This window comes from Entelurus aequoreus, linkage group LG23, assembly GCF_033978785.1.
Source record: "Entelurus aequoreus isolate RoL-2023_Sb linkage group LG23, RoL_Eaeq_v1.1, whole genome shotgun sequence".
NCBI classification, from domain to species: Eukaryota; Metazoa; Chordata; class Actinopteri; order Syngnathiformes; family Syngnathidae; genus Entelurus; species Entelurus aequoreus.
The window spans coordinates 30,892,310-30,906,493 of NC_084753.1; the positions used below are offsets into that span (position 1 = coordinate 30,892,310).

The 14,184-nt window shown below is 39.5% G+C and overlaps 1 protein-coding gene across 1 annotated transcript in view; it reads right to left on the minus strand.

The window, feature by feature from the left end:
- The window catches only part of LOC133641034 (stathmin-4-like), a 13,721-nt gene extending 103 nt beyond the window's left edge, over window positions 1–13,618 (minus strand). Inside the window, exons 1-6 of the mRNA XM_062034833.1 lie at window positions 13,516–13,618; window positions 8,320–8,382; window positions 8,159–8,254; window positions 7,885–8,090; window positions 4,781–4,972; window positions 1–1,439 (exon numbers count right to left, since the gene is read on the minus strand). The exon at window positions 1–1,439 is cut by the window's left edge and continues 103 nt beyond it. Of these exons, the coding sequence (XP_061890817.1) occupies window positions 1,380–1,439; window positions 4,781–4,972; window positions 7,885–8,090; window positions 8,159–8,254; window positions 8,320–8,332 (567 nt within the window). The 5' untranslated portion in view covers window positions 8,333–8,382; window positions 13,516–13,618 and the 3' untranslated portion in view covers window positions 1–1,379. The remainder of the gene's footprint in view (window positions 1,440–4,780; window positions 4,973–7,884; window positions 8,091–8,158; window positions 8,255–8,319; window positions 8,383–13,515) is intronic.
- Between the last annotated feature and the right edge of the window lie 566 nt (window positions 13,619–14,184).

The following is a 14,184-nucleotide window of genomic DNA, read 5'->3' on the forward strand; positions in this document are numbered from 1 at the left end:
ACTCATTTGCAAAAAGGTAAACATGCTAGGCTATCTGCTACTAGGAGCTGGCAGCTACACGACAGCTAAGCACACAATAGCACACAAGCTAGACGTAGGTAATAATCATTGAACAATAAAAGGTGACATTTGTCAACATAAACAAGTATCAAATAATTATGGTTGCATATTACTTACACATACAAAGTCTCCAAGTAACAAACGTGTCCGCACTGTTCAACTTACTGCGTCGTGAGCTTACCCCAACGAATTATTGTGACCCCGAGGTGTCGCCAGAAAACCACAATGACCTATCCACTTCAACTTAAAGACAGCATAAGTCCATTAATAATAAATATGTTAGTGTTTTTCATAGCTACCATTGTTCTGTGATGGACTCATTTCACCTGATCAAACCTTTTCTAACATTCCACACTACTAAATAATACGAGTATGTATCATTCCTGCTGATATCGTTTTGGATCAATATACAGGACCGAATATTGGTATCGCATCGGAAGTGAAAATGTTGTATCGGGACACCCCTAGTAGTGATAATGATAATATTGATAGTAGTCGTGATGGTAAAAATGTATGACCTTACAAAAAATGATAATAAGAGAAGTTTGGTCATGTTAAATTTTATTACATTTTATGAAACCATTAAAAAGATTTTAATGTTTAGACATTTGAATTTCAGAATAAAAGGGGTCGTTCTTTGTACTCAGATATATGTCGACTTATAACTTTGGACTGACTTCACAAAGTATATCCTGGAAGTGTGGTTTTTCTTTGTGTACATTTTCAAGTGGCCCCGGGTGTTGATATCACTGGGAAGTATCGTATCACTATGCCGATTCATGTTGTCACTACTCACTTGGTCAATGGATACCGTTCACATTTGAACCCATACGGTAGCAATTCCCCATACCTGGTAGTCAATACCGGTTTCTCAACGGCTCCAATTTTCGGTACTTTGTGTGTGTTAATAAATATTAATGGTTGGATAATAAAATGCTTTTTTTTTTTATGTAACATTTAAAAATAATTGTAATAAGTGCAGTTGCACTTCCAAGACATTAGATGGCAGTGCTGTATTTATGGTATGTTGTCGAACCAGGAAGTAGCTTTTTCCATGAAGCTGAATGTGTCATGTTGCGCCCTACCAAGTGTTTGTACTGTAAGTATTTTACTTAATACACGCCAGCCAAATATCACAAGTCAACTTGTTTCAACATTAGAAATGATGTAGGTTTTGTACGTCAATAAATAATATGACATTTTCCTTTGAGTGTTTTCTTCCCTGCACTCTTTTCCTCTCGCGAGAAAAAAACAACAAACCAAAATCATCTTTTTAATCCTTCTCCTCCTTCTCTATTCGGCTCTTTTGAAGCGGGGCTTTATCGGCAGGCCTCCTCCTTCAGCTCCTTGTTCTTGCGCACCTCCTCTGCGTGTTTGTCCTGTGGAGCAAACATTATTGATCCTTTTGTGATCGTCGATACACTCTTGACATATTGATACGATACAGTATCGATCCTTTTGTGGTCATCCATACATTGGTATCAATGACGGTGCTTTCATGAACATTTGGAAACTAGACAACTAGAAAGTTGTCGAGTTTTGATATTTAATATTCATCAGCCCTGTCAGGCTTTTGAAGGATCCGTCTGATATCGATAGCAAAGGTAGTGTCAGTATCGGATCGATACTAATATTGATATATATTCCTAATTCTAAATACGTAGAACCTCAATTTACGAGTGTTTAAATTGAAGTTAGAAGCCTCCCCGCCACTAGGGGGCGTAGTAAATGTCACACATGATCAGTAACAGAAGACGTAATTGGTCCACTAGGGGGTGTAGTAAATGTCACACATGATCAGTAACAGAAGACGTAATTGGTCCACTAGGGGGCGTAGTAAATGTCACACATGATCAGTAACAGAAGACGTAATTGGTCCACTAGGGGGCGTAGTAAATGTCACACACGATCAGTAACAAAGACACCATTGGTCCACTAGGGGGCGTAGTAAATGTCACACATGATCAGTAACAGAAGACGTAATTGGTCCACTAGGGGGCGTAGTAAATGTCACACATGATCAGTAACAGAAGACGTAATTGGTCCACTAGGGGGCGTAGTAAATGTCACACATGATCAGTAACAGAAGACGTAATTGGTCCACTAGGGGGCGTAGTAAATGTCACACATGATCAGTAACAGAAGACGTAATTGGTCCACTAGGGGGCGTAGTAAATGTCACACATGATCAGTAACAGAAGACGTAATTGGTCCACTAGGGGGCGTAGTAAATGTCACACATGATCAGTAACAGAAGACGTAATTGGTCCACTAGGGGGCGTAGTAAATGTCACACATGATCAGTAACAGAAGACGTAATTGGTCCACTAGGGGGCGTAGTAAATGTCACACATGAACAGTAACAAACATAATTGGTCAACTACGGGGCGTAATAAGTGTCTTGCATGACCAGTAACAGAAGACATCATTGGTCCACTAGGGGGCGTAGTAAATGTCACACATGAACAGTAACAGAAGACGTAATTGGTCCACTAGGGGGCGTAGTAAATGTCACACATGATCAGTAACAGAAGACGTAATTGGTCCACTAGGGGGCGTAGTAAATGTCACACATGATCAGTAACAGAAGACGTAATTGGTCCACTAGGGGGCGTAGTAAATGTCACACATGAACAGTAACAAACATAATTGGTCAACTACGGGGCGTAATAAGTGTCTTGCATGACCAGTAACAGAAGACATCATTGGTCCACTAGGGGGCGTAGTAAATGTCACACATGAACAGTAACAGAAGACACCATTGGTCCACTGGAAGACGTCATTGGTCCACAAGGGGGCGTAGCAAATACCTTACAAGATCAGTAACAGAAGTCATCATTGGTCCACTAGGGGGCGTAGTAAATGTCACACATGAACAGTAACAGAAGACACCATTGGTCCACTGGAAGACGTCATTGGTCCACAAGGGGGCGTAGCAAATACCTTACAAGATCAGTAACAGAAGACAACATTGGTCCACTAGGGGGCGTAGTAAATGTCACACACGATCAGTAACAGAAGACATCATCGGTCCACTAGGGGGCGTAGTAAATGTCACATAATCAGTAACAGAAGACACCATTGGTCCACTGGAAGACATCATTAGTCCACTAGGGGGCGTAGTAAATGTCACACACGATCAATAACAGAAGACACCATTGGTCCACTAGGGGGCGTAGTAAATGTCACACACGATCAGTAACAGAAGACACCATTGGTCCACTAGGGGGCGTAGTAAATGTCACATAATCAGTAACAGAAGACACCATTGGTCCACTAGGGGGCGTAGTAAATGTCACACATGATCAGTAACAGAAGACACCATTGGTCCACTAGGGGGCGTAGTAAATGTCACACATGATCAGTAACAGAAGACACCATTGGTCCACTAGGGGGCGTAGTAAATGTCACACATGATCAGTAACAGAAGACACCATTGCTCCACTAGGGGGCGTAGTAAATGTCACACACAAAAACGACATCACTTCCTTCACTCACAATTTTTACTACAAAGCTTCTGCGACATCACAAAATATAATTTATTTTTATTTTTCTATCTTTTACTTTACTTTTGTAGGAAAATCATACATAATAGAACATGCTAACATTTTTAACCTCAATGACATATTATTGATCCGATCACTGACATATTTATCTGATCACTGGGGATTATTGATCTGATCACTAATGATTATTGATCTGATTAATGACATATTATTGATCTGATCAGTGACGTACTGTTGATCTAATCACAGGCGTATTATTAATCTGATCACTGACATATTTTGATCTGATCACTGACATATTATTGATGTGATCAATGACGTACTATTGATCTCATCAGTGACGTACTATTAATCTAATCAATGATGTATTATTGATCTGATCACTGACATATTATTGATCTGCTCAATGAGATGTTATTGATCTGATCAGTGATGCATTAATGACCTGATCACTGTAATATTGATATATTTTCTCTGTATTTACAGTACTTGGTATCATATCATTACCAAATTGTTCAGTATCGCCCACAAATAATCTGCATTTTACATTTAATGCCAAACATTTTGGGCACAATTAAAAATGTTGTGTTTCAAGACTTTTGCTGCTTTGATATATTTCCGTGAATAAAAGAGACAGTTACAAAAAATATCTATTCATGTGAAATGCTGAGCATAATCTGTAAGTAAATAAGTCAATAACTGTAAATACAAAATTAAATAGGGTTTTACATTTCAAAGAAATGCGTCTAAATGTTCAACAAAAGTCATTTTTGAGAAATACTAACGTTTTTTTTTAAAAAAAGAAAAAGAGATGATCCATTTTCTCCTGCATTTCTGTTCAAATGATGAAAATATATTGTAGCACATTGTTTGTGACTACAATGATATCGACCATGAAAATTAGATACCACATCCCATGGATGTCGATTGTCCTGCTGATAATGATGTCGGATTAACATTTATGTAACACAAAAGATGCCACCGGGTATCCGTTTGCGAGACGGCATCATATTGATATCACTTGGTATCGCTGTATCGCCTACCAGTAAGAAGGCTAACATTAATAAGTTATAATTAATGCATACATGCAGGTAAAAATCAGCTCGTTCAAATTCCTAATTGATGAAAAATGCGGATTTCACGCGTCAGCTGCACTAAAGTCTCCCCGCGCTCATCGTGAAAGTGAAACTGAAAGTGCTGACGCGACGCCGTACCTTCTCCTGCAGCCTCTCCAACATGGCCGCCAGCAGGGCCTCCCTGTTCTCCTTGTTGGCCTCCATCTTCTGCTCCAGCTTCTCCTTGGCGTGCTTGATGAAGTTGTTGTTCTCCTCCAAGGCCTTCTGGATCACCTCGCGCTCGTGCTCCCTCTTCTCCGCCAGGTGCTTCAGTAGCTCCGCCTCCTGGCACTAAGCACGGGACAAGATGGAAAACTTCCTGCATGAAAACGTCACTGTTCCCACATCGAAGCCTGGCGTATTGGCCGATACTGACATTGATTCCATATGATATCAACAGGAATCCTACATACTTGTATTATTTAGTAGTAGTGAATGTTAAAAAGGTTTGATCAAGTGAAATGAGTCAAACAGAGAAGATTGGTAATTAATAAATTTAACATTAACCATCTGGAATGGACTTATGTTGTCTTTAAGGTGAAGTGGAATGGAAATTGTTTTTTTTTTACCACAATCACTCACAAAGTTAAGCTCTTGGCACAGTAAATTGAATGATGCGGACACGTTTGTTACTGGATACTTTCTAATCCTGCCTTGGAGACTTTGTATGTGTAAGTAATATGCAACTATAATTATTTGATGCTTGTTTATGTTGACAAATGTCACCTTTTATTGTGCAATGATTATTACACATGTCTAGCTTGTGGGCTATTGTGTGCTTAGCTGTTGTGTAGCTGCCAGCTCCTAGTAGCCTATAGACTAGCATGTTTACCTTTTGTAGATGACTTTAGTAAAATAGAAGAAATGGTGTGTAGATGTTAACTGGCTGTCCAGTTTTGCACATTCTACACGATTGCTTGTATTGCACATGATATCACACACATGTAATCATTCTGCAGGACTGCTTGTATTGCACATGAGATCACACACAAGTAAATATCATGTGCGATACAAGCAGTCCTGCAGCATGTTTGAGTGTGATATCATGTGCGATACAAGTAGTCCTGCAGAGTGTTTACTTGTGTGCGATATCATATGCAATACAAGCAGTCCTGCAGCGTGTTTATTTGTGTGTGATATCATGTGCGATACAAGCAGTCCTGCAGATTGTTTACTTGTGTGTGATATAATGTGCAATACAAGCAGTCTTGCAGCGTGATTACTTGTGTGTGATATCATGTGCAATATACGCAGTCCGGAAGAGTGTTTACTAGTGTGTGATATAATGTGCGATACAAGCAGTCCGGTAGCGTATTTACTTGTGTGATATCATGTGCGATACAAGCAGTCCTACAGAGTGTTTACTTGTGTGTGATATCATGTGCGATACAAGCAGTCCTGCAGCGTGATTACTTGTGTGTGATATCATGTGCAATACAAATAGTCCTACAGTGTTTACCTGTGTGTGATATCATGTGCGATACAAGCAGTCCTGCAGAGTGTTTATTTGTGTGTGGTATAATGTGCGATACAAACAATCATGCAGAGTGATTACTTGTGTGTGATATCATGTGCGATACAAGCAGTCCTACAGGGCGTTTACTTGTGTGTGATATCATGTGCAATACAAATAGTCCTACAGTGTTTACCTGTGTGGGATATCATGTGCGATACAAGCAGTCCTGCAGAGTGTTCACTTGTGTGTAATATCACGTGCGATACAAGCAGTCCTGCAGCGTGTTCACTTGTGTGTGGTATCATGTGCGATACAAGCAGTCCTACAGAGTGTTTACTTGTGTGTGATATCATGTGCGATACAAGCAGTCCTGCAGAGTGTTCACTTGTGTGTGATATCACGTGCGATACAAGCAGTCCTGCAGCGTGTTCACTTGTGTGTGGTATCATGTGCGATACAAGCAGTCCTACAGAGTGTTTACTTGTGTGTGATATCATGTGCGATACAAGCAGTCCTGCAGCGTGATTACTTGTGTGTGTGATATCATGTGCAATACAAGCAGTCCGGCAGTGTGTTTACTTGTGTGTGGTATGATGTGCGATACAAAAAGTTGTGCAGAGTGATTACTTGTGTGTGATATCATGTGTGATACAAGCAGTCCGGTTGCGTATTGTGTGTGATATCATGAGCGATGCAAGCAGTCCTGCAGAGTGTTTACTTGTGTGTGATATCATGTGCAATACAAGTGTTTACTTCTTCAAAACTGGACAGCCAGTTAACATCTAAACGTCCTCCAATAAACATGCAATCTTTTTCTATTTTACAAAAGGTAAACATGCTAGGCCACAGGCTACTAGGAGTTAGCAGCTACACAACAGCAAAGCACACAATAGCACACAAGCTAGACATAGGTAATAAATAAAAGGTGACATTTATCAATATAAACAAGTATCACATACTTATAAGTGCATATTATCTAAACATACAAAGTCTCCAAGGCAGACGTGTAATAGAACGTATCCAGAAACAAACGTGTCCGCATCACTCAGTCATTTATTTTCAGTTTTTAACTTATTTCCGCTCCTTTCTTCTATTTTTATATTTCTTCCTTTTGTTTGATTTTTTTGGGGGTGTGAATGAAATAAATAAACGCCCCCAGAGCTACAAATCCAACCTATTCAATTTAAACTGTTGTGAGCACCAGACAAATACCACTCCACTTCAACTTAAAGACAGCATAAGTCAATTTCCAGACGGTTCATAATAAGCGGGTTGGGGTTTTGTGCTGATATCGTATCAGATCGATATCGGTATCGGTCGATACTCAAGGCTGCAATGTCAGTGTTGTTTATGTTTTTATTTATAGAGTAAAAAATATTCATATTTGGTCCAAAAAATATATAAATATTAGTGCTGACAATTGAAACATTTCCAATTAGATCAATCACACTTTGGAATCGGGTCAATCAGGGTTTTGTCGCAGCATTGTGATGCCACCCGAACGCCTCCCTAGGGAGGTGTTCGGACCGGTAGGAGGCCACGGGGAAGACCCAGGACACGTTGGGAAGACTATGTCTCCCGGCTGGCCTGGGAACGCCTTGGGATCCCCCGGGAAGAGCTGGACGAAGTGGCTGGGGAGAGGGAAGTCTGGGCTTCCCTGCTTAGGCTGCTGCCCCCGCGACCGGACCTCGGATAAGCGGAAGAAGATGGCTGGATGGATGGATGGATTGTGAGTCACATGACTGACCTTCCTGCGCTCCTCGGCGGCCTCCAGCTTCTTCTGGATGTCCTCCAGGCTGGGGTCTCGGCGCTGGAGCACGGACGCGTTGAGGTCCGGCAGGCCGTCAAAGGACGGGGGCTTGAGGATGACTTCGAAGGCCTGACCGGACGCCCTCTTGTTCAGCTCGATCACCTCCACGTCCTTCATGGCGCACAGACCCAGGTCCACCGCATCTGAGCAGGACCACAAACACGTTGACGTGACGCCGGCTCGACGCCGCCGCGCTCCCGAGGACTCTTACCTTCCGCCTTGTAGGAGGCCTTGTCCAAGCTCTGTGGCCGCAGGCAGGCGCAGAACAAGGACACCAAGGGGAGCTCCCTCACCTTCTCCTTGTAGGCTTGGGAGGAGCACGGTGAGGAATGTCAGTCACGCTCCCGGCAATTTTTCGGCGCCGCTTCTTACCTGCCAGAGTCATCTTCTCGCTGCTCGTGTTGCTTTCCAAGGATGCCGAAGATCCTCCTCAGTCTGCACACACAGAGCACACAACCACGGCATTACGCAACCCGTGGAAAGGTTCTCCCACCAAAAGCCTTCATTTACGCCAGAAAGTGGCGGTCCTCAGTTGTAATACACTTTTCCACCACGTGTGGCAGTAATGACAACACCAAAACGAGCAGAAGAAGTCGCTGAGAAGTTTCTCAAAGGGGAATTGCACATTTTTTTAATTGAACCCATCATTCATCATTATGTGCGACAAAAACACATGTTTTTCTTTATTACACATTCTAAATCCTAACATATGGCAAGTAAGAGGTGGCTAACGGGAGTACACAAAAAACATCAAAAAGTGCCAACAATACCCCATTTACATGTGGTGACCTGAATATTAACAAGTATTAGAGATATTGTAATTATAAGCGCTAACACTGAGGAACTACTTTTAGTAGCTGACTAGCTTATGCTGCTATATTGACATATTAAGCCGCTGCGAGTTGGTCAAAGTTAATTCTAGAATATAAATCTGGATAGTAGAAGGTTGTGGACATAAACCCACAAATTGGTCAACTCTGAATTTGACCCATCATTCACAATCCTTATGTGAGGCAAGAACACATATTTTTCCCTTTATTACACATTCTAAATCCTAAAATATGGCAAGTAGGAGGTGGCTAACAGAGATTCACAAAAAACATCCAAAAAGTGCCAACAATACTCCATTTACATGTGGTGACCTGAATATTAACAAGTATTACAGATATTGTTATTATAAGCGCTAACACTGAGGAACTACTTTTAGAGAGCTAACTAGCTTATGCTGCTATATTGACATATTGAGCCGCTGCGTCGCCTCTGAGTTGGTGAAAGTTACTTATAGATTGTACATCTGGATAGTAGAAGGTTGTGGACATAAACCCACAAATTGGTCAACTCTGAATTTGACCCATCATTCACAATCCTTATGTGAGGCAAGAACACATATTTTTCCCTTTATTACACATTCTAAATCCTAAAATATGGCAAGTAAGAGGTGGCTAACGGGAATACACAAAAGACATCCAAAAAGCGCCAACAAAACTCCGTTTACATGTGGTGACCTGAATATTAACAAGTATTACAGATATTGTTATTATAAGCGCTAACACTGAAGAACTACTTTTAAAGCGCTAACTAGCTTATGCTGCTATATTGACATATTGAGCCGCTGCGTCGCCTCTGAGTTGGTAAAAGTTACTTATAGATTGTACATCTGGATAGTAGAAGGTTGTGGACATAAACCCACAAATTGGTCAACTCTGAATTTGACCCATCATTCACAATCCTTATGTGAGGCAAGAACACATGTTTTTCCCTTTATTACACATTCTAAATCCTAAAATATGGCAAGTAAAAGGTGGCTTGCGGGAGTACATGGAAAAAACACCCAAAAAGTGCCAACAATACTCCATTTACATGTGGTGACCTGAATATTAACAAGTATTAATGATATTGTTATTATAAGCGCTAATACTGAGGAACTACTTTTAGTAGCTGACTAGCTTATGCTGCTATATTGACATATTGAGCCGCTGCGTCGCCTCTGAGTTGTTGAAAGTTACTTATAGATTATACATCTGGATAGTAGAAGGTTGTGGACATAAACCCACAAATTGGTCAACTTTGAATTTGACCCATCATTCACAATCCTTATGTGAGGCAAGAACACATGTTTTTCCCTTTATTACACATTCTAAATCCTAAAATATGGCAAGTAAGAGGTGGCTAACGGGAATACACAAAAGACATCCAAAAAGTGCCAACAATACTCCATTTACATGTGGTGACCTGAATATTAACAAGTATTACAGATATTGTTATTATAAGCGCTAACACTGAGGAACCACTTTTAAAGAGCTAACTAGCTTATGCTGCTATATTGACACATTGAGCCGCTGCGTCGCCTCTGAGTTGGTGAAAGTTACTTATAGAATATACATCTGGATAGTAGAAGGTTGTGGACATAAACCCACAAATTGGTCAGCTTTGAATTTGACCCATCATTCACAATCCTTATGTGAGGCAAGAACACGTGTTTTTCCCTTTATTACACATTCTAAATCCTAAAATATGGCAAGTAAGAGGTGGCTAACGGGAATACACAAAAGACATCCAAAAAGCGCCAACAAAACTCTGTTTACATGTGGTGACCTGAATATTAACAAGTATTACTGATATTGTTACTATAAGCGCTAACACTGAGGAACTACTTTTAGAGAGCTAACTAGCTTATGCTGCTTTATTGACATATTGAGCCGCTGCGTCGCCTCTGAGTTGGTGAAAGTTACTTATAGATTATACATCTGGATAGTAGAAGGTTGTGGACATAAACCCACAAATTGGTCAACTTTGAATTCGACCCATCATTCACAATCCTTATGGGAGGCAAGAACACGTGTTTTTCCCTTTATTACACATTCTAAATCCTAAAATATGGCAAGTAAGAGGTGGCTAACGGGAATACACAAAAAACATCTAAAAAGCGCCAACAATACTCCGTTTACATGTGGTGACCTGAATATTAACAAGTATTAATGATATTGTTATTATAAGCGCTAACACTGAGGAACTACTTTTAGTAGCTGACTAGCTTATGCTGCTATATTGACATATCAAGCCGCTGCGAGTTGGTCAGAGTTAATTCTAGAATATAAATCTGGATAGTAGAAGGTTGTAGACATAAACCCACAAATTGGTCAACTCTGAATTTGACCCATCATTCACAATCCTTATGTGAGGCAAGAACACGTGTTTTTCCCTTTATTACACATTCTAAATCCTAAAATATGGCAAGTAAGAAGTGGCTAACAGGGATTCACAAAAAACATCCAAAAAGTGCCAACAATACTCCGTTTACATGTGGTGACCTGAATATTAACAAGTATGACAGATATTGTTATTATAAGCGCTAACACTGAGGAACTACTTTTAGAGAGCTAACTAGCTTATGCTGCTATATTGACATATTGAGCTGCTGCATCGCCTCTGAGTTGGTGAAAGTTACTTATAGATTATACATCTGGATAGTAGAAGGTTGTGGACATAAACCCACAAATTGGTCAACTTTGAATTTGACCCATCATTCACAATCCTTATGTGAGGCAAGAACACGTGTTTTTCCCTTTATTACACATTCTAAATCCTAAAATATGGCAAGTAAGAGGTGGCTAACGGGAATACACAAAAAAAACATCCAAAAAGTGCCAACAATACTCCGTTTACATGTGGTGACCTGAATATTAACAAGTATTACAGATATTGTTATTATAAGCGCTAACACTGAGGAACTACTTTTAGAGCGCTAACTAGCTTATGCTGCTATATTGACATATTGAGCTGCTGCGTCACCTCTGTGTTGGTGAAAGTTAATTCTAGAATATAAATGTGGATAGTAGAAGGTTGTGGACATAAACCCACAAGTTGGTCAACTTTGACATCCAACTTAATTTAAAATAACAATAATAATAATAATATGCCGCTGTATGCTTAAAATGATCAAAGTATGTAAATATTGCACGTTATTATGAATGTTACTACATGACATGTGTACTTAATTCATGTATGTAAAACCTTGTTGGCTCCATTGATAGCTGACTCTTGCTAAAATGTATTTACTAGCTAGAATGCATCTAAAAAGAAACACATGTTCTTGTCTTCCATTAGGATTGTGAATGATGGACGGAAATAAAGAAAAAAAGTGCAGTTCCTCTCTGAGCGCAACAATTATGACCAAAGTGGCGAATCGGTATTTGCATTTTAATTGTATTGACTGTTTCGTTAAGAAACATATTCATTAGGGGTGTGGGAAAAAATCGATTCGAATTCGAATCGCGATTCTCACGTTGTGCGATTCAGAATCGATTCTCTTTTTTTTTTAAACGATTATTTAAAAAAAAAAAAAAAAAAATTCTTTTTATTTTTTTTATTAATCAATCCAACAAAACAATACACAGCAATACCATAACAATGCAATCCAATTCCAAAACCAAACCCGACCCAGCAACACTCAGAACTGCAATAAACAGAGCAATTGAGAGGAGACACAAACACGACACAGAACAAACCAAAAGTAGTGAAACAAAAATGAATATTATCAACAACAGTATCAATATTAGTTACAATTTCAACATAGCAGTGATTGAAAATCCCTCATTGACATTATCATTAGACATTTATAAAAAAAATAAAAAATAAAAAATAGTGTCACAGTGGCTTACACTTGCATCGCATCTCATAAGCTTGACAACACACTGTGTCCAATATTTTCACAAAGATAAAATAAGTCATATTTTTGGTTCATTTAATAGTTAAAACAAATTTACATCATTGCAATCAGTTGATAAAACATTGTCCTTTACAATTATAAAAGCTTTTTACAAAAATCTACTACTCTGCTTGCATGTCAGCAGACTGGGGTAGATCCTGCTGAAATCCTATGTATTGAATGAATAGAGAATCCTTTTGAATCGGGAAAAAAAATCGTTTTTGAATCGAGAATCGTGTTGAATTGAAAAAAAAAAAATCGATTTTGAATCGAATCGTGACCCCAAGAATCGATATTAAATCGAATCGTGGGACACCCAAAGATTCACAGCCCTAATATATATATATATATATATATATATATATATATATATATATATATATATATATATATATATATATATATATATATATATATATATATATATATATATATATATATACATACATACATACATACATACATACATACATATATATATATATATATATATATATATATATATATATATATATATATATATATATATATATATATATATATATATATATATATATATATATATATATATATATATATATATATATATATATATAAAAAACTGTGTACCATAGATATGATAAGATTGAAGAAATTATTAATAATCATCCACAATTACCCACAACAATCAAACAGTCACTCAAAAGAGACACAAAGCGGAACATGAATAATAAATAATATATATTTCGGGTTCCCTCCCTCCCTCGTTAGCAGGAACCGCATCACCACTCCTCTTAAATCATGCATGATATTAACAGTAATAATAATAACAATAAGAGGCGTTCGGTGTGGAATGGCGCGATGACGTAAGGCTTACTTACCCCCCTCTGAGCGTCTCGTCTCGCTGGTGTCGGAGCGCCGACGTTGCTTCCCCTCGTCTGGCAGCACGGACTCAGCATCGGCAACAGCATCACCGCTGCCTCCATGACATCACTTAGCGGCCATCCCATTGGCGGGAGGCTCTGCCAGCATCCAGGGCTCTCGGCCAATGGGAGCGGCGAGCGAGGATGCGGGGGGGAGGGCCGTCAGCTCCTTGTATTGTCCTGCAGGGCGGGGCGGGGCGGGGGGGGGGGGGGGGGGGCACAATCAGCTAGCGCAGGGCGTGTGCACATCTTTTTTGTGGGGGCTTGATTCGGGGGGGGATTGTTCAAATGTGTGAGTCGGAGGTGGGGGCAGGGGGGCTAGTAAGGACCCACACAATGATGTAACTCTTACTGTACGTGTAAAAACACACACTTCTGCTTTGACACATTCATTACATCAGTGCTTTTCAACCTTTTTGGAGCTAAGGCACATTTTTTGCGTTGAAAAAATGCGGAGGCACACCACCAGCAGAAATCATTAAGAAACGAAACTCAGTTGACAGTAAAAAGTCGTTGTCGCAATTGTTGGATGTGACTTTAAAGGCCTACTGACATGAATTTTTTTTTATTTAAACGGGGATAGCAGATCTATTCTATGTGTCATACTTGATCATTTCGCGATATTGC